Raw genomic sequence first — 26,092 nt, forward strand, 5'->3', positions numbered from 1 at the left:
TTCAGTGAGGACTCGGGGCTCTGCAGCAAATCATTCCTGTAGTTCAGTGAGGACTCGGGGCTCTGCAGCAGATCATTCCTGTAGTTCAGTGAGGACTCAGCAGCAGATCATTCCTGTAGTTCAGTGAGGACTCGGGGCTCTGCAGCAAATCATTCCTATAGTTCAGTGAGGACTCGGGGCTCTGCAGCAGATCATTCCTGTAGTTCAGTGAGGACTCGGGGCTCTTCAGCAGATCATTCCTGTAGTTCAGTGAGGGTTAGGGGCTCTGCAGCAGATCATTCCTGTAGTTCAGTGAGGACTCGGGGCTCTGCAGCAAATCATTCCTGTAGTTCAGTGAGGACTCGGGGCTCTGCAGCAGATCATTCCTGTAGTTCAGCGAGGACTCGGGGCTCTGCAGCAGATCATTCCTGTAGTTCAGTGAGGACTCGGGGCTCTGCAGCAGATCATTCCTATAGTTCAGTGAGGACGCAGCAGCAGATCATTCCTGTGGTTCAGTGAGGACTCACGGCTCAGCAAGTTTTAAAGCTAATGATGTCATTTTCCACCTCCAGTCAGAGCTTGTGAAGATGCGTCTGATGACCTTGTTGCTACGGTTACTGGTTTACTTTGGTTGAATTCCTCAGGACGAGTGCATCTACTCCACTGCAGGATAAGATACAGCTCTTTCTTTATCTCACGCTAACAAACACAAAAACCTGAATGGCAGGGCTTTCCATTGATTAAGAATATCATCAAGCACAGAACAGACAACCCATGCTATCCATGTTTTAATATCCCTGCTGTTATTATCCATGTGAAATCCTGTACAGGGCCCATCTGTGTAGCATACAAAGCTTAGAAATGGAAATGTGGCAGGAACGTGGGTGTACAGCTGGGGAACGCCACAACACTTCTTGTCCAGTGCCAAAACCTGGTTGAGCCTTCAAGCCTAACACAGGGCAGTTCAGGGAAACTGCACCAGGTTTACCTCTGTGCCTTTATCTCGTAAGGACAATATGAACTGTTGCTTATTGCACTGTACTTCAAAGTAAACAACACCCATAGCTGTGTGCAGGTCGAGTGTGCTATCTGGAATGGATGCTGTTTATTGGTTTGTTTTGTTTGTCACATTATATTCTGGACATCGTTAACTGTGAGTATTCCTGCACCACACACACGTATGCTTGTGTAAGGGAACACCACACAAGCAGTGGGTGTGCAGCAATTCTGTCATTTCTCCAGATGCCAAATGTTTTTTTTGTATTATCGTAAAACAAATACATCCTTAAGTATACAAGATGATAAGGCAGAATTGCATAGTTTATACTGATAAACCAATCAGGATTTTTTTTTGATACCAGATCACATATGTTTTTGTACATTATGTTTTGTTACCAAAACTTTTTTTCACAAGAGTAGCTGTTAGGCCATGGTATCCTCTGCCTTGTAAAGCTCTTTGGGTCAGATCACTTGAATAAAACAAGAGACTGGAGATGATGCAGAACTTAAATAACTGAATGATTCAGTGTGATAAGAGCCTGGCTTTACCACTGTGTTGTTACTTGCTGATTCATTTATGTGATACAATCTGAACTGTAAGGAAGAGCTGACATGTGACTCTGAAAATTGCCCTAATATTAGCATTTCTTTTGTTGAGGTGGAGGGGTGCTTATTGTTTATTCAGTGTTTCAGTAAAAGGATCTTAGTAGTTTTACTTGTTTTCCGTTTTTTTCCCCTCTATTCTCTCTCTTTCGCTGAGCAGTGAAGAGAAAAACATCCATGCTGAAACAGGACCTAGAGTTGGTTCTAAATTTGGGGAAACATATGGACACTAAAGCCAATAATGTCAGTTTGCACATGGCTGCAGTGGAAGCATTAATGGCTTATAGATTTCTTATTTTTATATATTTTGTGAACAAAAACAAAGCATCCCTGGGGACCAACTAAAGGGTAATGCCTTCAATAAACATTGAAGTCTACTAGCAGTAAGGACAAGGGTAAAAACGCTGAAGTCTAACCACTACTAGCATTTGATACCGTGGAGTCACACTAGGAAATGAAACCCATAGAGCAGCCCCCTTTACAGTTAAACCTCAGGTAAAGTCAAGAAATACTTCAATTTAAAATTCCCTAGAAAAAACACTTTATTTTGCTTACCAAATAATCTCTTCCAAACAAAACATGACTTTTTTGTAAACACAGAACTACAAGATATGTTGTATCTGCAAAAAAATTAACTTTAAACATCATTAAAGAAAGAGATGTTTAACAAAAAATGTATTTGTAAAAAAACTTGAAATGACAAAAAAGTAGGTTTCTGAAGCCTTCTGAGATGATTCAAAAGTGAGCCGTTACTCTGTCAACTTCCAAAAGATCCTCCAAAATCTAAAATAAAAAAGGGTAACAAAATCAATTAAGGATGACCTAACAGTTCTAACTGCACTCTGTACGGCTGATGTGCTGGTAAGCACAAGCCAGCTGTCCACTGTCTGGTTTATCAGTGCACAGAGCTGCTACTGAGTTGTCCTTGTCTCTTCCAAAATAATAGTCAATTCTCATCAAAACTAACTGATTAGACCAATTTTCTGATCCTATCAATTTTCTAAATGGTACCGGTCAAATTTAGCAGTGTAAATGACTTCTTATTAATTGCCTTGGTGCAAACAGTGGAAAGGATATTGGGAAGTGTACTAACTGGCATCCAGATTAGTGCCACTGTTGTGTATTTTAGTGCTGTTTTGGGACTACAGATCCTATGATGCATTTCAAGCTGACACAGTGCTCACACATCCATGCTGCAGATTTCAACATTCAAGTGAACACTTTGTCAACCGTTCTGAAAAACCAGGATACAATAATATAGGAACAGGAACCGCAAACTGGGTGCAGGTCGTCAGCGTTTCCTATTCGCTCAATACCCTGGTGTTGGTCACACCTTATTTTTGTGGTTTAAAAATGCCCGTGATCAAAATGGGACATTCAATAAAATGCACAGAACTTACATGTATAGTATCTTTCACTGTACTGTAACTGAAATTTGATTTCAGTGTGACTGTCACTTCAATAAAAACTAACACTGCATTTGGCTTAGATGCATAAGAATTATTGATTTTTTTTTGCTGGTCCCTTGCAATTTGTTTAATGAGAGTTGACTGTATTCTCTTTATAAAAACATAAGGACAGATTGGTCAAGGTTTTTCATGCACTTTTATGGAACAGAAAAATAAAACACCTCATTGTCAATCTGAATCATTGTCATTTACCCCTCCTTTCACTCACTATGTCAGGTGTGGTCCCAATTTTCTTGGCCAGTTCGCTGCGCTCCATAGTGCTCAGGTACAGATATTTGTTCAGCAGTTCCCCGTCTAGGATGTTACGGACCGCATTCTGCAGGGAGCGCCTATCACAGCGAATCATTCTACAGAAGAAACCAAAACAGCATTACACTCTACCTCGGCTAAGTGAGGCATTGCATTCATTCACATTGAAATAAATCAGACTGCCACCAGACCCATCTGAAAATAAATAAAATGAAGCGGCACCACTGATCACCCCTTATTAAAACTGACCTGAACGCCTTTGGGTTTAACCCAGCATGATGTGGAATCATTGTGTTGAGAGCATTCTGCAACATCAGCAGACGCCGGTACGTCTTCTCCTGCATCGGCAGCAGGAATCCAATCCCACCATCCAAGGTAGCTGAGGACAGCAAAACAGGAAAATCATAAGCCCACGTCAACTAGCCAGGACCACACCAAAACCAAACAGCACATCAATGAGAGCTAACACAGGAAACTCGAAAGCCCATATTAACTAGCCAGGACCACACCGAAACCAAACAGTGCATCAATGAGATCTAACACAGGAAACTCACAAGCCCACGTCAACTAGCCAGGACCACACCAAAACCAAACAGTGCTAACACAGGAAACTCACAAGCCCATATTAACTAGCCAGGACCACAACGAAACCAAACAGTGCATCAATGAAATCTAACACTGCAGTAAAAGAAGCCTATTCTTTAAGCATGACTGAGGAAGATCTCCTACCAAACCAGGTGATGTGCTTGCTGTCCCAGGCCAGCGATTTCTTGCTGGCTCCCTCCAGAGTTCCTCGGCAGGGCATTCTCCAGAAGGCGTTGACGTTTGCGCCCACGTTAAAGTCGGCTCTCCGCAAGAGACGCATTCCGCCAAAGCTTTCCTTCGCTGGGAGCGAGAAATACAACAATGGAAGAGTAACATGCAGACAACAAAAATGACTCCACATAGTTGGGTATACTGAGAGACAGACACAGGTATAAGCTGTGCTGATGAACAGCGTTACATCTCCACTGAATACGGTTTTTATTTGCTATATATAATTAAAACTCAAGTGTTGTGCTACTTTTCCATTTTAAAATCGGTAAAGGGCGTTAAACGTAAAATTCCCCAAAAATACGAGTTCGACAAATAAATTTACATATGATAAACGTCTGGAAAACCATTCACTATTTTTTATTTTCTTACCAAAAATAACCATTTAGAAATCTTTTCTAGTTTGTGCAGTTTTTATACTTGCTGTCTGCCCCGTCTCCGTTCCTCTCTGAACGGCTGGGGGTCGCTGTCAGTCACCTCAGTGGACTGTTAGTACTGTAGTTTCACTGTCAGTCATTTCATTCTGTTCTGACAGATCTCGTTGACTGAAGCAGTGCTAGAATGCTCTCATTTGCCAGCTACAGCGCCTGTCATTCAAAGCGCCTACTTTGAAATTAGCGGGTTAAAGTGTACGCAAGCTTTTGCTTTAGGTATACGGTGACAGGTACTAGCTTGATTTGAAAATGGGGCGCAAGATGAAAACACTTAATGAATATTGTACACAATACCCTGGCCAATGGCTGAAGTTGCCACAGCAGGATGAAGCGGGCTTGTCTGCTTTGCCTTCCAGTGACTCCGCGGAGCTCAGACTCCACATAAGTTAGTTCTGTTCAACTATCCAATGTTTTGTTCTGTAAATGTATGCTATAATTGTCTGTGTAATACTTTCATATGCTGCGTTTTCTACGCTTTGAGAGTTTGAATTTGTGTAGGACCTTTATCTTTCAAGGTATAGCTTCGCTGTGACCAAACGTTTTTTCAATTACAATGTTGGTAACCATGGTTTTGTTGCAGGTTGAATATGATAAAAGGGATTTCTTTAAATGAGACGTTTATCAATGGCATAAAGTGTCTCTCTAATGCATAAAAGGTCGATTTCACCCATTCTCTGCTTGAATTGAAAAATAAAGATTGAAAAAAAAAACCTGGTAAATTCTAAAATAAACCTTGATATTAAAGCATCGATTTGGCAAAAAATAAAAATGGAATAGTAGCAAACCGAGACAAAGTACATACGCATGCCTCCACTTATTTGAAGCGAAGGATGGCAACAATGTACACTTGGGCACTAGTTTTAATGTGTTCAAGCTGTCTGCTCTACCATGTGCCAAGTACTGTGTGACTGAGTGCCGCTTATATCTCAAAGAACTGCTGCCCACCTTATCCTAGCACTGTCCGTGTTTCAAAAAGTGCTACTTGCTTTCTATGGAGTTCTGCTTCCATCTAGTGGATGCATATCTGTTTTTAAATGGGACTACACGCATGTACAGGGATTAGGAGATTACTTACCTTCTGGCAGGTACATATAAACCATGAGGTTTTTGTCTCTGTCTGACACTAAAAATAAAAAATGAAAAAGGATTGTTTACTCTGGCTATCAGTCTGCTACACAAAACTTCACATGAAATAATACACTTCATTAGAAATAAACCCCCAATACACGAAAAGCATTGGCCCGAATTATCAGTATAATGGTAGAAAAATAAGAGATTTGAATCTGACATTGTCAGTAGTGTGTTTTGCAATTGAAATAGTGTCTGCGTGTATAAATACATGAAGACAGAGGGTGAAGCAGGTTACCTAGAAAGCCCAGCTGATTATTATCCACCATGAACTCAATGCTGTAAACCTCCAGAGGCTTGGCATCCTGGCACAAACAAACATCCGTTAGACACTTCAGGTGAGACACTATTTAGGAAGAGCATTGTTTGATTGAAGTGAAGCACACAGCAGCACTGCAAGCCCTACCCGACTGACGAGGGACAGAGTCTTGCTCTCCTCCTGGTAACGCAGGATAGAAATGCTCTTCATCACATCAGCTGCTAGGATGAAGTTTTTAATGCTGAACATCTGGTGGATGTAAAGCTGGGTGTCGATGAAGGCCATCCCAGTGAGGTCATTGTCCTTCAGGCTCCACAGGAAGATCTAACCCAAAAGAAAAGCACAGGCACAAGAGCAGGCTCAGCATGGGCAGTTTGTCAAAGTGAGCGATTCTTCCAGTATGCAATGGTATCGTGTGGTAATTAGCGTGGCTCACACATGGTTACCTTTTGCCCAATGGCAGAGACCAGGTATCCTCTGCAGTGGCACAGAGCAGTTACAGGTCCCTTCTGCTCTTTCTCATACAGAACCTTGAACTTGTTTTTGGTGAGAGGTTGCCCCGGCTCAGGGACCACCTCAATGATATCCATGATCAGGATCTGCAAACGCGAAGATGAAAAGTTTAAAACATGCAGCACATTTCTTCCAGCTTTAGGACAGCTGGCAGGTTGGGTATTTTTAATTTGTATTAATTTATTACCATGTAGTACTGCTAGTTAACCAAAGAGCATCTTCCTGTGTTGTTTAAACCAGCTGCGGCACAAGTCAACATGATGTGAACTGGAGGTAGCGAAAGAGAACCTAAAAAGTTGGGGCCACAGGTACATCCATAGTAGACCTAGGTTATATCTCTCAATGGGTCAGTCCACAGTATTTGTCTGTATTTAGTTTCCGTTTACAGTTCTTCCTCACAATAGTGAACTGTTTTACCATTCAAGTCCAGTGTTAGTAGAAAAGTGCCCCTGTCCCATTCTGTAGCCCCGTCTGAATGCCAGCTTACCCGACCCCTGCACGTCACCTCCTCCCCTTGCATCAGACAAGTTCCTGCAGCCACGTAACCTTTCAACCCAGAAACAGTTTCCTCACTCTTCAGAGCCACAGTCTTCATGCAGGTCACATGTTCCCATTCCTCCAGGTCAATCCTAGGGAGGGGAGGAGTCACGTTTACTGCATGAACAATCAACTTCATGGCAACATCCTGGTACAGATCAACCAGAACTGTACTAGTCATACCAAACATGGGGTCATTCCAATAAATATGTGAGACTGATGTACACCAGTGTGCAAATGTATTGGAACACCTCAAGATTTATCTTTTATATACTTCCCTGTATGAAAACCTCAGAGTGTGAGAATTTCAATTTTCAGCGATACAGGAACAGGCACTCGTGTGTGAAAATGTTAGACCACTTTGTGCTTTAATTAGGCATCTTAAAACAATCTCATGTATTTTGCCATTTGTGGCTAGGTGTTCCTTTTCTCTCACTATTTTAAATGAATCTTCAGTTCCAGTGGTTTGACTTCATATGCACAACAACTCAACACTACAGAAGCAATGGGGTGTTGTAATAAATTTGCACACGACTGTACTTGGAAACCTGTGTAAAGACCTGCAGTAACCACGTCTTACCACAACAGAGATTCTAGAGAGAGATGTGAAAATGAAACCTTGACACATTCATGCATACAAAAATAGAAGCAAGAGGCACCAGCTAAGGAACACACTAACCCAGCCTTCTCAGAACCAGACAAGTGGGTCACACATGCAATCTAAAAACCCTTTAAAAGTGATTGTGAGCGAAAGCCTTTTCCAAGATGGTGGTGGTGATAATGGGACCAGTATACTGTGCTGGTTTTCTCACGCTCCCTCCTCACCGTGTGTTGGGGATGGTCTCCCAGCTGACTGGAGAGATAAGCTGGATAGAGAACCTCTCCTGCAAGGGGCTGATGTATCTTTCATCTGAAAAGAGGGAACAGCAGATTAATCAGGAGTGTCTAATAGCAGATTACAATCAGGGGTGTCACAGCAGGTCACAATTAGGGGTGTCACAGCAGATCACAATCAGGGGTGTCACAGCAGGTTACAATCAGGGGTGTCACAGCAGGTTACAATCAGGAGTTTCCTTAAAAAGGGGCAGGGCCATAAATTAAGATCCATAAATAGCAGTTTGAGTATGTAGAAGCTACATACAGAAAAAAGCAATGCCTTAACCCTTTGCAGTCCATTTATTCAGCACTTGTCAGGCACATCAGGTCCAATTAATATTAACATGCGCTGTTTATTTTACATGCAGGTTTAATTATTATTTTTTGAGTAAAACAGGTTCAAAAGACATTGAATTGCAAAAGGACACTCAGTACTGTATCTACAGCCAAGCCCCACCCCTTGTTTGCTGTATTTTTCACATACCTCTTTATCGACGTGCATACTGATAAATGCTCTCCTGATCACTTGTTTTATCACCAAACTCTTCAATAATGCAATCCGAGTCATTAATTTATTACTATAACATCTCCAAAAAGCTCTGCAAATGTCCATGATATTCTTTGAGTGCTGGATGCAGAAGCAGCTGCCTCCTTTGTTTTGTCTGTGTTATCTCTGTAGTGGATGGGGCAATGAGATACGCCCTTTTTTTTGGCTTCATTCAGCTCCTATCGGTTTTCACTTTATCGGTTTATCGGAGAAAAAATGACTAGAGACCTATGCTTTACATCTTTTTGATGATGTCAGACAGGGTCCGACATTGGACTGGAAAGGGAAAATTGTAATGTCGGACCTGGTCCGACATACGACTGCAAAGGGTTAATATATAGAAAATTAGCCTTTGAGTTTGTATAAAGAGTGTGCATTAAGTTAATGACAGCCCTTTACCTTTGTCTATGATTTCAAACTCTTTTTCATCACCAGTCATCCGGGGAATGCGTGTACAGGGCTCGTTCACACTGGTGCACACTGCATAGACCTGCCATAAAGAAACACAAGACAGAAACTCAGTCACTGCCATGGCCAGATCTCTACCCCTCCTTATGATAAATAAAAGGAATGAGAGACACATCTTACCTTGGATTCCACGTGATAGGAGACATAGTGTGCTGTGCAGCGCAGTGGGATCTTCCTGACCGGCCAGGGAGCATCATATGAGAGATAGGTGGGCAGAACACTGATCCTCAGCTCTCCCTGGAAAATTGCATTGCACTGTCTTACAGTAAGATGTGACAGCCAGGCTAACTGGTTAATCTAGCCACTTCACAGGCTCTGCAGAATGCTCTGCTTTAACATGGTTAGTTTAACACTGCCACAAGAGTAGACCTTAGGGGCACAATTCAGGCAGGTAAGACAAGCCTCTAATGCAGGCTTGTCAAACTCTAGTCTGAGGGCTGCGGGGTCTTTGTTTTCATTCCAACTTAAGCTCTAGATTAACATAATTGAGCAAATTATTTGTTCAATTGGACATACAATATTTTTACAGTTGATGATTTTAAAAAAATGCACTTGATTCAAGGTACACTACCTATAAAACAGTTTGAGGCTTTGAGAGAAGCCTTAAAATGTGTCCAATGAATCAGATTATACCAATTAAGTAACTGAGAGTTCGGGAGGAAAGAAAACCAAAAGACAGTGCAGCGTTTGACACGCCTTCTCTAATGCATCGCAGTGTGTGTGTGAGAGAATAGGGATTCATACAGTAAAACGTATGGACAGTAGAGCTGGCGATGGCTTTGAGTACTCGACATCTTGACATTTCTTGATGCCCAAGCACTCAAACACTTCACTGCTCTACTTCAATACCTGCTTGTTGAAATAGAGGAATCCTTTGGGGCAGTTGATGTTGTGGAAAGGGGAGAAGCATTCAATGGAGCCGTCGATAGTCATGGGATGGAGTCGCAGAGCCCCCCGGGAGGTGACCAGGAGCCAGTGTGGGGACGGCCCGCAGATAAATACCTGGGGGTGGAAGCGGTGCATGTAAGCGCTCACTTCATAAGAACCTGTCACCACCACCTCTAAGCACACTGCAACATGAGAATCATACATCACAAACACACCAATGTGAATGAAAGAAGCCTCTTACTCCCGAGTATCCTGAGATATCTTCAAAGTAGCGGAACCTGGCAGCCTTGCCCTTCACAGCAGCTGCATCCTCCCCTGATGTGCCCTCCCACTTCTTATCCTTCTTCGACTGCTTTACCTTCTTCTCTCGAAAGTTAATGTTGTGGGGAACCTGAAGGAAGGCAAGGCAGACACATTCTTATAAATGACATCATTTCTGTGTTGGAGGTCTGCAGATACAGCCCTTGATGCTAAAATTAAGAAGCTTAAAGAAGACATGATTCTGGGTTGCTCTAAAGACAGACACAGACAGGAGAGAGAGACACACACAGACATTGTTGGTTTAATCAGTTAACCTCTGCTCAAAAAGTCACATTGAAGCACAGAGAATGTGAAGGTCACCGACAAGACAGATGGAAGGATAAATGAGATGTATCATTTCTGTGGAGCCAGCTCTGTATCTGCAGAAGGACCCGTTTCGATCTCTTACCTTTTTGAAGCGCACTTTCAGGTTGCTCTGACCCTGCTGCACATCGCGTCGAAAGGCCTCGTAGATCAGAAGCTCCTGATCCACATGAACCTGAGATGTGAAACAGCGCACATTAAAAAAGTTTTAGAATACTACTACATTACAGATGCATAAATGTCTTTGATGATGCAATCTGTATGTATTTAAAATAAAATAAAAAATTAGTTGAGTTCCTCACCAGCAAGTAGGGGCGTGACTGGCGGTTGCCTAGCGACACCAACAACACCTCTTTAACCAATGGTATCTCCCCCTGGCGCGTCACTTCCTCCTTCTTGCCCTCTCCTTGGGCAGCAGCCTGTCCTGAAGAGCTGTCTACCAGCACACGCTGCCCCACGGGGAAATTCTTCACCAGGAATACCAAGCGCCAGTCAGGGAGCTGGTAAATCTGAGGCACAAGCACAGCAGCATGCTGTTATCATTTCCAAACCGCTGGTAGTGCGAGTAGCAGAGGCAGTCATCCTTACCTCCATTACCCCGTTCTCCCGGACCACCATACACCAGTGTGTGGGCTCCACCATGTAATGGGGGCTGTCCTTGCTGTAGCTGAACGATGCAGAGGCACTGCGACTAGACTCTTCTTTAGAGGGACTGAAGAACTGGCCAGAGTCTCCGTACAGCATCTCCTCTTCGTCATCCATGACGTGACTGTGAAAGAAATCACAATGTAGGATCTTAAATACAGCATCTCCTCTTCATCATCCATGAAGTGACTGTGAAAGAAATCACAGGACAGTGAAGGATCTTATAAAAAGGGAACCAACAACTATTGCAAAGAGAGCCTCTCTGAGTCATATCATAGGACAGTGTAGGATCTTATAAAAAGGGAACCAACAACTACTGCAAAGAAAAAAATAAGACTGCAACAGGGAGCCTCCGAGTCATTCCAGGTAAAATCAAAACTGGTTTTACCTCCATTTCAGCTGGAGGCTGCAATTCAGTTGGATCCTACAAAGATTTTGGTTCTGGACAGCCAAAATCTGAGGCCGTCGTGTAAAAAAGCATGTTGGTGTGGAATAACCATTTGCGTTTTTTAAATTAATTTCCGAGGAACACCTGTTGGGAATCTATGAAGCCCACAGAAATTCCCTACCTGAGCTCCTGAATGACTGTCTCTGTCTCTGGCTGGGTCCCTGGTGCTGTATCCTCCTTAGCGGTGCTGGAAACCCGATTCTCCGTGGTGAACATGCCGCTGACGTCTCGATAAGCACACAGAGTGATCACTCTGGATTGCTAAGGACAGACAGCAGGCAACACATCAACCCAGCTCCTTGCTGAACCCCACTGCAAAGCTGAGAATTACCTTTCATTTTTCATACGTTTCTAAGTGGTTTACATGTTTGTTTGTTTTTTGCATTTAAGAACATTAGGCCATATTTAATTAAGGCACAAACAATGTAGGTACATTTTCTGAGACCTTAAACTACTTCACAGTTACTTGTTTTAAAAGATTAACCGTTAAGATCTTCATGTTAACATCCTCGCAGATTTTTTTGATTTTTTCACATTCAAGTGAAATTAATCGTCTAAATTCTTGACTTACAAAACGTGTGAAACCTGAGAAGAGCCCAGACTTACTGTGTGAATGTGTGGTTTCTGCAGGGCGAGCCGGTGAGTCTTCCCCACGTAGGAGTCGCTCTTCAGGACGAACATTGTGACCTGCCCCTCAGCGGTCATGATCACCACGTAGGGGTCAGCCACGGCACAATGCACGATGGGGGAGCCCAGGTCCACAGGGATGAAGTGCAGCTGGTTCACTATGGAGGAACAGAACATCACAAACACGGCATGGGCCACAACAAGAAGAACAGCTGCACTACGACTGGGGTATTTTGCATGATACCGTATCTCGGTGGTATCTTACCTGGACAATGTACTTATTTCCATTAATGTTTCATTAAGTACTGTTTCATTAATTAAATCAAGTTTGCAGATCATAAAGCCTGTTTAACCATTTTAGCATGTTAGAAGTTTATCATTTCTCTAAGCATTGCTTTAAACTTCGATAATGATTAGAAACACCCTTAAAAATAGTTTTCTGTTGCTGCTGCTGAATTTACAATTTGACCAAAGTACCAATGCACTTTTATAATTCAGATAGCATTTCCCACTTATAAACCAAATACACACCTCCTTCCAAAAGTCGGATACCCATGGGGGAGACTTGGACAATGTATTTGTTGTCCCCAATATTGCCTGCAAAGACAGTGGGCCCTTGCGTGGCAAATCCACTTGTATCCAGTTCCATTATTTCCTGACCAGTTTGCAATATCTGAAATACAAGGCAAATGAATCAGGACACAAAGATCTGGGGCCATGACACAGTGACTACCTTACAGACTGGAAAGTTAACACTAGGCACATCCATGCCATTCCTACATGATTCGAAAGTGAACTAATACTCTGCAGAATAACCCTGCAGTTATTTTCTTCTCTGGCATTGCAGGACCTGGCGTTGCATACTGATAATATCAGAATGTTAAACAATGCTGGTTCAATACTCAAAACACACAAAAAAAAGTTCTAGCATGAAGTATTTAAGCGTTATCATTATGTACTGCTGACTACTTGGCAGGTGTGGTTACCATGGTGGAGTCGGCCCGGCTCAGGATGAGGAATCCGTGTTTCTTGTTGTCATCGTCAGGGGTACCTAGGGGCACCTCCCCCTCTGTGGGTTCACCTTCTCCCTTCGGAGCCTGGAAAAAGGGAACAGACACACCTGTTCAAAACACAACACTGTTATATATACACAAATCTCCTCCAGTGAACAGCTACAGCGAAGGTGGGGAAGCAACTCCTGTTAATCAAGTCCGCATGCACACAGAGTTCTCAATTAAAGTAATAATCTTATTCTTCATATCTTTAAAACTTCACAGCAAGAGAGCAGAAATGCAAAACCAGACTCGCCCAAACAATTAGCATAGGCAAAACTAGATTGGCCTAGCATCGACGTTGAAGCTTTGGACGAAACTAGACTTGCCTGGGCTAGCCCCGAAATTAAATGAAAATTGTTGAAAGAAACAGATTTTTGCCCAGTGATCTTTTTCAAGTTCTAGGCCTCTAGGATTTGCCCGAATGGACGCGGGCGAGCGCCAAAAAAAGGACCATGCATGAAGTTTAATTCCAGAAAGTGTCAAGGAGTACAAAGAAAGGACCATACATGAAGTTTCATTCGAGAAAGTGTCAAGGAGTACAAAGAAAGGAGTCTTACTTCTTTCTTCTCAGAAGAAATAACTGTCCACATGTCCTGGCAGCCTGGCAGTTCAAAGGTGGTGACAACCTGAGGCCGGATGCTTCTCTGAAAGGAAAAGAAAAGTTCAGTGACAGGACAGCAGGAACACCAACAGAACAGCTACCTCACGCTTGACCGTTAACAACATATAGCCCAGATACTGTTTACTGATCATATATGTAGGACAGATTATGCCAGCAAGACTTAAAGCTGTGTTAGGCCCATGTCCCGCAGCGTTTCCAGGCTACTACATTGACCTCTGAGGCAGCCCTGGTAAAGCCAGTTATTTCACTACAACTGCTGCTTCACCCAAGGCAGACTTGCCTCACTGCCATTGCTTTTTTCTCAGTGCAAATAACCATCTGTGTGATTCCATGGCAAACACCTCGATGAGTGTGGCTGACAAGTTGTAATAAAATCTGAACAAAACAGTGGTTAATGGAGGTTCATAAGAGAACTGCAATTCTCAAACAGCATCAAGGTGAATTGGGTTAATAGATATGACCTTGTGAAACTCACTGTAAAGATCTGCAATGGAATACATCTGACAAACTCAGTCTAAAGATCTGCCATGGAAAATATCTGAGAAAATCACGGTCAAAAGGGGAGTAAAGAAATCACTGGTGTACATCCAGAGTGGTAATTTTTACACTGGCCTCATTACATAAAACCCACCTCACTGGCTTGCTCAGAAACAGTAAAAATGATGACTCATTGTTATGCAAATTCAGAGGGTATAAATTATTTGATATAGAAGAAATTACTGATATTGGAATTACATTGGTAAATCTATTAGTTATGCTATCTACTTCACAAAGGCTTGATACCAATTCTGGGGACCAGTACTGGGACGGCTCATTGTGACATGAAGTTTCCCTGGCAGAGGAAACGTAAAATGTGCCCAATACATGCACAGTGGTGTAGAAATGCTCTAGGATTAGGCTTGCAGCTGGTTATAGCACAAGTCCCCTATGATTGGAGATTCAAACACATTCCTAATGGGAGCTCCTCTCACCTGAAGCACGGACAGGGCACCATTCTTCCCAAAACCTGAACACACAACCACCTCCAGGTCTGGTTCTGGGCTGTCCTGAAACTGGATGAAGCGAGACACAGAGGGAGGAAAAGTCAGTATTGTACTTCTGGTTTATTATGAACAGTCTGACGAATACATTCTTATAAGAATACATTTGTTTTCACTTTTGACTGTCCAGATCATAGCAATCTGTTTCTGCAGAACAACATGCACACAAATTATAATCTCAGTCAAGGGATTCAGTACTTTTTCAGTTATTTATTTTGTGTTGGTGGTGGAGTGTGTCCACTCAATCTGTAAAGAGTTATTTATGGTGATACAGATTCTATGAATCCAGGTTTTTCCTGTACTGCACAATCCCTTCGTCTTCACACATACCTCTTCAGAGAGAAAGGCAGGCTCCCCCATCGAGGCGTTGGCACAGGGTCCGATATTCAGTATACTGTCACACACCTACGGATATACAAACAGCAGATTCCAAATGCAAATCACTCTTTTTAGTGACGATTTAAAACCTCAGCTTTGCTTAACCAGAAAGGAAAAGGCATGCTTGGTCCCTGACCACTCAGCTCTCAGTACTAACAAATCCCCCTGTAAAACAGGATCAGTACCTCAAAGGAGTAGGTGGCCAGCTGGGTTCCAGTCTGAGCTTCACTGCCGTACACCTCGATCTCATCAACTTCATCCAAGAGAGCCGTCTTCCCAGCTGAAACAAAAATCACTGGAGCTGAGAAGAGTGAACAGTGCAGGCATTGTCTGTGCCTGCGTGCGTGCGTCTGTCTGTATGCGTGCGTTTGTCTGTTGTTCTGTCTGTGTGCGTCTGCATGTGTCTGTCTGTCTGTCCTTCTGTCTGTGTGTGTCTGCGCGTATGTCTGTCTGTCCTTCTGTGTGTGCATGTGTTTGCACTCCAGGAGTGTCACATGCCTGAATATGTGTGTGCGCAAGCATGTCTCCGTGTGTGCATGTGTACGTGTCTCTGTGCATGTGTGTGTCTGCATGTGTTTCTGTGCATGGCTCCAGGAGGGTCACATGCCTGAATGTGCTTGCTTTCTTCTTTTTGCTCTTATAAAACATACACTATAAAATATTATAAAGCTAAAATATAAAATATAAAGCTACATACAGATGCATTACGAGACTGAGCTGAATCAGCAGTAAAAAATACATGGAAGAAAGGGAATATACAGTTTGTTTCAACAAGTCAAATTCAAAAGCCACTCACCAGGCCAGTTAGCAGAGTCAACTCGCTTTTTTTTACTTGGAGGCTCCTCCTGAAAAACAAAGGCTTGTCAGTCCCCTGCCAGACTTGTGCAATTCAGGACAGGCTTCAGTACGACTTCCTTTAACAAACGCCCATGCACTGTTATGAACTCCATGCAAGTAGGTCCCATTGTGAAGGCGAGACCTTCGGCAGAATATTTCAGTGCCTGTTACTGCGGTTATTGTGATTGTTATTCCTCCAACGATAGAGCCGTGGTTTACTCTGTATCGTGCATGCTGTGGAGAAATGTGTGCTTCACAAAGACGGTATTCATGCAGCTTAAACAAACACGTGTGAAGGAGAAGAAACATGTCGAAAGTAGAATACATGAATGTTTCTTGTAAATGAGATGAACAGATTTTATTTGTGTACAAAATAATTCCCAGTGTAAGTGTTTATTGAATAACTGACACTGGTAGGAGCAGGCAGGGCTGGGGATTACGGAATGCTTCATCTCCTTAGGAGGGGGGATTAGGCTCATTCGTGAGATTGTCTTGTGAATGCCAGTCACTGTACCTACAACCTGTTACTCATTTGTAATTTGTGCAAAGTATCCACTGCCACAAAAAATACGTAAGCCTGTGAACACAAGCAAGTGGCTGTTTCCTGCACTGTAAAGACCCCCGTGTTCCTGAGAGAAAAACGTGTGTGTGGGCAAGCTGGGACCATCACCTAGTTACACCCATATTATACAGCCTTCAATATCTGTGTCAATCAGGTGCCAGAATCATTACCACAGAATGTACTGCATATACCTTTCACCTGGGGTTTATCCTCCAGGTGACAGGAAACAGCTGACTTGAATTTATTTCTGTATAAAAAACGCTTTTGTCCCCAAACTGTTTTATTAATGGAAAGGACTGACCAGGGAAGTCCTTAGTCCAGTGAAACATGAAAAGCCTGCAAGCAAGTGACAGAAGCTCCATTCTCACCTCTCTCCTCCTTCTCCTCCTCTGGGGGGGGTCTCACAGTAGCTTCAGCCTCACCTGTCTATCCTTGCCCTCCTCTATGGGGGTTTCACAGTAGCTCCAGCCTCACCTGTCTCTCCTTCTCTATGGGGGTCTCACAGAAGCTCTAGTCTCACCTCTCTCCTTCTCTATGAGGGTCTCACAGACATTCCAGCCTCACCTGTCTCTCCTCCTTCTCTATGGGGGTCTCACAGAAGCTCCAGTCTCACCTCTCTCCTTCTCTGAGGGTCTCACAGATGCTCCAGTCTCACCTCTCTCCTTCTCTGAGGGTCTCACCTCTCTCCTTGACCTCCTCTATAGGGGTCTCACAGACGCTCCAGCCTCACCTCTCTCCTCCTCCTTCTCTATGGGGGTCTCAGTAGCTCCAGCCTCACCTGTCTCTCCTTCTCCTTGCCCTCCTCTACGGGAGCCTCCTGTAATTTCTCTGTGTATTTGAGGAGCAGGGAGTTACCAAGACGGGAACCCAGGAACAGATAACCAGACTCCATGGGCGTCATCTGTAGTAAAAAGACATGCAGACCAATGTATTTGAAGAATGCATAGAAATCAGACAGTGTGTATACTGTGCTTTAAATTTATCTGCCAATTTACAAGCCAAAGCCAAAACCACAAGCAAGACTTACTCAGGCAGTCTGCTGTTCTCATTTAACTAGCAACAAAACCGTTACCTAACTATAACCAAATATACAGTGCTGTGAAAATGTATTTGCCCACTCTATATATGTATACATATACATACATACATACACAGCACTTTGCAAAAGTATTCAGACCCCTGACCAATTCTCTCATATTACCGAATTACAAATGGTACATTGAAATTTCGTTCTGTGCAATATTTTATTTTTAAACAATGAAACTCAGAATCAATTATTGTAAGGTGACATTGGTTTTATGTTGGGAAATTTAAGAAAAAAATTGAAATATCTTGCTTGCATAAGTATTCAACCCCTGTGCTGTGGAAGCTCCCAATTTGCACCAATGAAAGAAACTGCCCTAACGAGGACACAATTACCTTACCATTGGCCTCCACTTGTGAACCATTAAAGTTGCTGTCACATTTTCTGGATAAAAACCCACTGTTGAAGTATCATTGGTAAGGCTGTGAATCTGAAGGAAAATGAAGACCAAAGAGCATTCTGCAGAAGTTAGAGATAAAGTAATACAAATGCATAGATTAGGGAAAGGGTACAAAATAATATCAAGTGTTTGGATATCCCAGTGAGCACAGTTGGATCAATAATCAGGAAGTGGAAGTTGCATCACACCACCCAGGCACTGCCAAGAAATAGCCGTCCCTCAAAACTCAGCGCTCAAACAAGAAGGAGACTTGTGAGAGAAGCCACAGAGAGGCCAACAATCACTTTGAAGGAGCTACAGAGTTCAGTGGCTAGGAGTGGAGTAATGGTGCACCAGTCAACCATATCAAGAGCTCTGCATAACACTGGCCTTTACGGGAGGGTGACAAGAAAGAAGCCGTTACTGAAAAAGTACCATCTGAAAGCATGTCTGGAGTTTGCCAGAAAGCATGAGAGTGACCCAGCTGCGATGTGGGAAAAAATTTTGTGGTCAGATGAGACCAAGATGGAGCTTTTTGGCCAAAACTCAAAGCGTGGAGCAAATCTAACACTGCCCATGCCTCAGGACACACCATCCCTGCAGTGAAGTATGGTGGTGGCAGCATCATGCTGTGGGGATGCTTCTCATGAGCAGGGACTGGGCATTTTATTACAATTGAAGGAAGAATGGATGGAGCAAAATATAGGAAAATACTGCAAGAGAATCTGCTTCAGTCCGCTAAAAAACCAAAGCTTGGGAGGAAATTCACCTTTCAGCAGGACAAAGATCCCAAGCACAAGGCCAAAGCAACATTGGAGTGGCTCAAGAACAAAAAGGTGAATGTCCTACAGTGGCCCAGTCAAAATCCTGATCTCAATCCCATTGAGAATCTGTACACTATTTGAAAATTGCGGTCCACAAGCGTCGTCCAACCAACTTGAACAACCTGGAGCAAATCTGCCAAGAAGAATGGGCCAAAATCACTCCGACACTGTGTGCAAAGCTGGTACATACTTACCCCAAAAGACTTAAAGCTGTTATTGCTGTGAAAGGTGGCTCTACCAAATATTAATGTGTGGGGGTTGAATACTTATGCAAGCAAGATATTTCAGTTTTTTATTTTTCTAAAAATATTTCCCAACATAAAACCAATGTCACCTTACAATAATTGATTTTGAGTTTAGGTGTTTTAAAATAAAATATCAAACAGAACGAAATTTCAATGTACCATTTGTAATTCAGTAATATGAGAGAATTGGTCAGGGGTCTGAATAATTCTGCAAGGCACTGTGTGTGTGTGTGTGTATACACATATATACATACTTAGCTATGGCCAAAGGGTTTGCATCTCCCTTTCTAAGTAACTAATTTTGCTTCATAAAGTCAAATGAAACCTGCTGAATAATGCTATGCCAGCATATTCAATTACACACCACTTTGTAGTTTCCCATACACTTAATGAAAAACTAAAATTGACATTTCAAAATCTAATATGAAATTCTGTATTATTGTGGTAAATAAAAGTTTTTAAATGATGTCTCAATCCTACACTTCTAGGTGATGCAAAACCTTTGGCCAGAACTGTAGCCAGAGTTGGGTAACTTGTCACTGTAATAATATTAATTTTGTCAGTAACAAGGTACTATAACATTAGATAGTGTTAGATTTTTAATGGGAATAATAATATTAGTTACCTTCCACCAAAAATACACGCTCATCTCGTTACCTTTTCTCTATTATACACTTTCGTGGTGGTCTTTTCTTTTAATGCCAAAGCACATTTCAGTTGTAACAGTAAATATGAACTGCTCTTGATTGTATTTACAGTCAGCACGAGACTCTTTCAAACAGGAAACAACAACTAAAGACGTAACCGCTCCTTTCCTTGTTCACATAGAAACGCTGAACACAACAGCTTTCATTGCGAGCGCTCAATCAGGAATGGGGAGGCAGATGAGCCTGTAGTGTGTAAAGAAGCAGGTGGCTACACGCTTCGGAGGACAGCGTATGCTCGTCTTCTCCCCTCCCGAAAATAATTGGACATTCTAAACTGGGAGAACATAATAAAATAACTGGCGATTACTAAATTTAAGAAAAAATACATAAAAATGAAATTATATATAAGGATACAATATACAAGGATACTATCCCAGCCTGTTAACATAAACAACTCGGAACAGTGCATTCTCTCTTCTCCAGACTCGGGGACTGACATCATGCTCTTCAACTCATACCTTCCAAAATTTCTGTGTAGAGCAGTGCAGCAGTCAGCCAACCCCAAACAAGGGATCCATTTGGGAGGACTTCCAGCACAGACTGTGGCTTGTTGACAATACGAGGAGCGTTTTACAGTCTTAATACTCACTCACACACACAGAAACAGGCAGGACACACACACTTACACAAGTTGTCAGGACACTGGCGGCTGCTTTGTCAAAGTGAAATGCCCGCACACTTCTCATCCCATCAGTGATAAGGGTCAGCACGTAACTGTAGAATTATAATAATAAAATCATAGTTAGAACGTTACTGTTTCATAAGTTCTTGCCACGGCTCCCCCAGAATAAGAGAGGACATGCTTACATTTCTCCACCTTTCAGGGAAATCACCATCTTGTCAGAGGCAATGAATGTAGCCTGGGAACAGTCCAGGGTGATCTTAACTTCGTCCTGCACCCCTGATCAATGAGAACACCTTGGATTAGATTCAGATACAACATCAAGCTCTCGAAACATTTCAGATGCAGCGATACATAGTACCTGTCAGATGGGATCACGGTAAACAGGCTCGGTTGTTCACAGTAGATATGGTTACTGTTTTACAGAGAGATGGTGCAACGCTCCAGATTACTGGTACTTACGTAGTGGGAACGCTGTTGTTCCAGTGGTCTGGCTGTTGAGCGACACACCATAGGGAGGGACACTCTGGTTAAGGTACAGCAGGGAGTTCACTGCAAACACAACAACACCGCCTGCAACATACAAGACACACACTGGCTAGCAAACGCTGCTTTCATTTTTGTTTGCGGTGCCCAGTTTTATTTGTATTAAAGGTTAGAATTGTACTGCTTGTTTGGTCTGTTTGTAAGCATGCAGTACTACACCCAGAAGGTATCCCAGGCTTGCCTGAGCCAAGGCCATACTTGCCTATAGGTTTGGGCACAGCCATGACTTGAGTGCAATCAAAGGGCAGGCTGCTGAGTGACCAGATGACTGGGTGCACTTTCTGCATGATGTTCAAGGAGATGGCCACAATGCAGCAGGTGTCTTGCCGAACTGCCACACGTCTGCAATGAAGAGGGAAGCTTTTTCAATAATCAAAGAGGTAGAATACACAATGTGCTTGTAACATACTAGTATTACTCCAACAACAGTAAAACATTAACTCAAACAAAGACTCCTGCTTTTTTTTTTTTTTTTTAATGAATTTCTTTGAGTTTCTGGATTCCTCTCCCAATACATCTTAGGGTCACACATACTAGTGGAATGTAAAAAGAAACTAGGACATATTTTTTTTTACTCTGAAGGACTTGTTCCATATTTATGACTCTACTTTTATTTTAGAGATTCTGTTAACATAGACAGACAAGAAGACAGTCTAACAAATAAACACTCATCCAGATAGAGACAGACACACAGGTAACTAAGTAGGCAGTTAGTTTAAAGATAGTATGCACCTCTGAAGAGATCTTAACAATCTTATTACAGCAAAACAGCAGTGCTCACCCAGGCCATGTCTGGTTAGGCTCATAGAGAATGAGCAGGGTGGGCTCATAGTACCCGTGCAGGAACTTCATGTCAATGATGTTCAGCAGCCTCTCATCCAGCTCACGCACATCAATAATATAACTGGGAAGGAAATTAGACTTCTGCCTGTAGGGGGAGGAAGACATATCATTTAAAACTAAAAAGACAAAAAAAAAACATTAGTATTCTGGTCACTACACCTTTAAAAATAAACCTGTATTTAAGTCTTTGATAATAACAGCACAGACTAATGTACTGCATCAACATACCCTTCCCCCACAACCCCCTCTTGTTCATCAGTTAAAGTGTCCTTTCGGAAAGGCAGCACCACCAGTCGAGTTCCATAGACCAGCATTACAGCACAGCGGTTCTCTGGGTCAACACGGACAATGGGGATGTGGACATTCTGTACAAAACCATCCTGTCAAAATAAAAACACAGGTACAAAGCTGACATTGTGCTTTGGGTGAGAGCGGATGAGGTCCTAGTCTGGGATTCAAAACTACCATTCCCAGTTCTTACTGCTAAGTCACGTTTCTCAATCTATTCGTTACGTGGTCTGAAATGCTGTGCATTTTCTACAAAACAATGACATAAAAACACAATTTCTTACCCTTAATTCTGGTTCTTCAAAGTAATGGAGAGAAAGAGTCTTAAGATCATGTGTCCCCGAGTCATACTCCACCACCGAGAGCTACCAAACCAACAAAGCGTGAGGGTCAATGCATTGTAACTGCACTGCAGTAAGAGCACATTCTCAAATGTCAGTTAGTGATACAACATCAGTGAATGTCAATATTTTGTCTGCATACTACCTATGATGCATTTCTGAGAAATGACCAATTTTTAAGGAATACACTTAAAAAAACCAGTTTACTTTTAAAGCACCAATGTATTGTGTGTAGTTAAAACCAGAAATAATTTCTATTGCAATAAATTAAGGTTTCTTTGACTAGCTGAGTGCTTTTACCTTTGCGTCCTGAAAGCTGAGCAGCAGGGCATCTCGATTGGACCCACCCAGCTGCACACTCGCCATTGACATGACATTGCCAAACAGAGAGAAGGCTGCCACCTGCTCCAGCTTCTCCTTATGGCTCTTCACCTCTGGGCAACAGAGGAGATGCACGTGCTTTTTAATGCATCTCAAAAACATGGCAAGGAAAGCGCCTCAGGCTTCTATTCACCTGATACAGAAAGCTCTAATGCTGTCTCTACAGGGCTTTCATTAAACTGTTTATTTTACACAGGAATATCTGTCAAGCAACACCACTATTCCAAAATGGAATTGCTAAATATTATAATACCAAGACAGTCTTGCTAAGCATACTAAATCCATTCAGTTACACAGTATTAACATGCACAGTAGATATTCATGCTGAACTTGATCGAATAGCCTATACACTATATATTGACACATACCTGATGATTTTTCTCCTTTTGATGTGCTCTGTAATAGAAACAGACATGAATGGCAAATCCAAATGCAAGAATTTGCAACATGCAAAAGGGTTTTGCTGACAAAACAAAACTGTAGCTTTGATTTCAGCTATGCTGCAGACTGATACAGCAGCTCCACAAGAGAGATATAAACTTTACTGGGAGAATTTGAAGAGGCGTCTCATGGACCCCATTATTTGTTATGGGTACAGTGGTTACAGCAGTGCATAGTTAGAGGATTTCATCATCTAAGCTGTCAATTCATAATATTACACTACAGCAGTAAAACAAGAAAAAAAAAAAGAAAAAAAAGGATGCTTTTTTGCTCAAGGTGTGACACAGTTCATCCCAATATGACAAACACAGCTGGTACGATATAGAACAGAAAAACTAAGCCTTTCCCAGCAAGGTGCACCCTATTCACCTCCACATCATGGATTATCCTGTAAACGCAGAGCTGGGACGTTCCAGCCACCACCAGGTTGTTCTCCTGGCTAGAGATAAAGTTGCAGTACTCGGCGAACTCGACCGCAGTCGGAGGGTGAGCCTGTCTGTAGACTGCATACATCCTGGCTGGGTATCCAGAACCTAGGGAGAGACAGAATCAAAATGCTGCAGTCCCCACCCCTTCTTTCAGTGTATCACTAAAATGCAACAGAACGTTCACTAGTCTAGAGAAGGTATGACTGACATACTAAAAATCGCCAAAAATAATGACAGCAGAAAGGAAATAATGAGGAAAACGTCCTCAGAGTGAAGAGGGAGGCTTACTGACTGATACCTTCTGGCTTAGATTTTGCCAAGACAACTGAATTTGACAGCAGAATGATTGGAGGGGCCGAGGCTCACACCAAACTTGGTCGTACACAAACACTCACCATTCCAAACAGTGGGCTAGTCCTAAACCTGGTGGTACCGGAACACCACTAAAACACAGACTTTTTTAAACAAGTATTATTATATGAATTCACATTTTATTTGTTCACTGAACTTCTAGTAACAGATAAGAAAGGTTACAAACTAGAGGAGGCCATTCGGACCATCTTGCTCGTTTGGTTGTTAGTAGCTTATTGATCCCAGAATCTCATCAAGCAGCTTCTTGAAGGATCCCAGGGTGCCAGCTTCATTACTGGGAAGTTGGTTCTAGACTCCCACAATTCTCTGTGTAAAAAAGTGCCTCCTATTTTCTGTTCTGAATGCTTCATTATCTAACCTCCATTTGTGACCCCTGGTCCATGTTTTTTCAGGTGAAAAGGTTTCCCGTGGGTCGACATTGTCAATTCCTTTTAGAAATCTGAATGCTTTAATCAGATCGCTGCCTATTCTTTGTTCAAGACTGATTATTTTTAAAAACGAACTAAAAGTGCACAAATATTTTGTTTGCTGTTGACTTTCACTCTGTGTGTTGTTTTGTTTGACTGGAGTTAGGAATAAATAAAAATAGTGAGAGTCAATGCAAAGTCCTCATAAACACAACAAACACTCACGTGTGTGTATTCAAGTGGCAGAACGGTGTGTCTGAACTGCACTAGAGTTCAACTGAACACGAATACCGAAACTGACTACACACAGAGTAATGAAACTGTGTCAGAGAACCTCATAATCTGTAGCACAGAGTGCTTAAAATTACAAGGGGAGACGACGACGACGACAACAATTATGATTAGTTAATTAAGGAGTTATGTGGTCATTTAGCAGACTTTTACACAGACACTAGGGGTTACAACAGGACCTCGGTTTTACGTCTTGTTTCCATACGCATATTACTAAATACAATAATGCTTTAACATAACGATGTATTTCTCAAGTGTGAAAGACGCAATATCCTGTAACCCCGGTAAAATCCACAGACTGCCCTTACTGCATCATGGTCGTAGGACCAGTGAAGGTGCTGGGCTAATTCGTTCAGCCTAACTATGTTGCTTATAAATACCGACTTGCCATCGTTTTAGAGACTTCTTCTATTTTGTTCAGCTAACACCATTATTAACTTGCCCGTTTATTTTCCACCTTGTAAACAAACCACTTCTCATGTGGTCTTTCACTCACCTCTACCCTCACCATACGGCGAAGCATAAATATGGTCCGACGCGGAAACACGTGAAGCAAAGCACAAGGTTCCTATTTCCTATTATAATATAGAACAAAACACATTTTGAATGGTTAGTTGGATATTGGTTTTGTATTCACTTGGTGTTGTACACTGTTGTAACTGAAATAATAGCTGTATGTATAGGTAAAACTCCCCTGCCATTATTATTTCTACGGTACTGAATTACACTATGTAACACAATTTTGTTCCTGGGTAGTAAGTGTGGTATTTACAGTATAATCGTAAATCTCGAAAAACTACTCACTTCTAAATCTTTTGTAGTCATTTTTGTATTACTTCAGTATAAATACATGTTAATTTGGATTCATATGTTGTTTTTTTCTGACTTTATGTGAACGAAAAGACACACATTTGCCCGTTTTCCCATTAGAAATAGTGATATTTTGAAATATCACTGTCCTGGTCACAAAAGCAAAGTTTGTGGGGAATAATAGCCATTTTCTACACTTTTGAGGCAAAAGCAATTAGGAAATAACACTTACTACCCAGGAACAAAAAAAAAAAAAAAAATTGTTACACGGTGTAATCAATAAACAACTGAGAACTATGAAACATGTAGAACACACAGGCTCACGGTATTTACTTTGCAAAAAATCACTTCATAGACTCCCAACACGTGGTATAGCTGCCCAACTGAGTGAGTATACATTACTAAAAAGTGTGATCAATGTACAGTAATTCCACTAGGCGCAGTATCAGTCATTAACCTTGGGAGAGGAGTCTAGGGTTGACA

At 42.2% G+C, this 26,092-nt stretch overlaps 1 protein-coding gene across 1 annotated transcript; it reads right to left on the reverse strand.

Annotated features, from left to right (window-relative positions):
• Positions 1-2,098: 2,098 nt before the first annotated feature.
• LOC121315201 (cleavage and polyadenylation specificity factor subunit 1) lies at positions 2,099-25,313 on the reverse strand. Its single transcript, XM_041249269.1, has 38 exons — positions 25,296-25,313; positions 23,671-23,834; positions 23,229-23,256; positions 22,780-22,913; positions 22,423-22,503; positions 22,079-22,230; positions 21,789-21,935; positions 21,210-21,349; positions 20,924-21,034; positions 20,647-20,740; positions 20,466-20,553; positions 17,379-17,501; positions 15,998-16,046; positions 15,387-15,481; positions 15,154-15,228; positions 14,755-14,835; positions 13,719-13,805; positions 13,093-13,203; positions 12,638-12,779; positions 12,086-12,264; positions 11,601-11,740; positions 10,975-11,155; positions 10,689-10,895; positions 10,472-10,561; positions 10,004-10,153; positions 9,724-9,876; positions 8,995-9,111; positions 8,806-8,896; positions 7,809-7,893; positions 6,934-7,075; positions 6,380-6,532; positions 6,081-6,257; positions 5,913-5,979; positions 5,622-5,669; positions 4,029-4,184; positions 3,549-3,678; positions 3,259-3,397; positions 2,099-2,364 (listed from the first exon to the last, which is right to left on the reverse strand). Exons 2-38 carry the CDS (start codon positions 23,812-23,814, stop codon positions 2,317-2,319), a joined length of 4,335 nt encoding a protein of 1,444 aa, XP_041105203.1. The 5' UTR covers positions 23,815-23,834; positions 25,296-25,313; the 3' UTR covers positions 2,099-2,316.
• Positions 25,314-26,092: the final 779 nt, after the last annotated feature.

The sequence above is a fragment of the Polyodon spathula genome, chromosome 4 (assembly GCF_017654505.1).
Source record: "Polyodon spathula isolate WHYD16114869_AA chromosome 4, ASM1765450v1, whole genome shotgun sequence".
Lineage (NCBI taxonomy): Eukaryota > Metazoa > Chordata > Actinopteri > Acipenseriformes > Polyodontidae > Polyodon > Polyodon spathula.

Excerpts from the sequence above, each read along its gene's own strand:
- LOC121315201 (XM_041249269.1), bottom strand. The coding sequence starts at position 23,814 with ATGTATGCAGTCTACAGACAGGCTCACCCTCCGACTGCGGTCGAGTTC. Across the intron at positions 15,229-15,386 it reads TGGCCACCTACTCCTTTGAG|GTGTGTGACAGTATACTGAA; the intron begins GTACTGATCCTG and ends GTATATCCGTAG. Across the intron at positions 11,741-12,085 it reads AGAAACCACACATTCACACA|CAATCCAGAGTGATCACTCT; the intron begins GTAAGTCTGGGC and ends GTCTGTCCTTAG.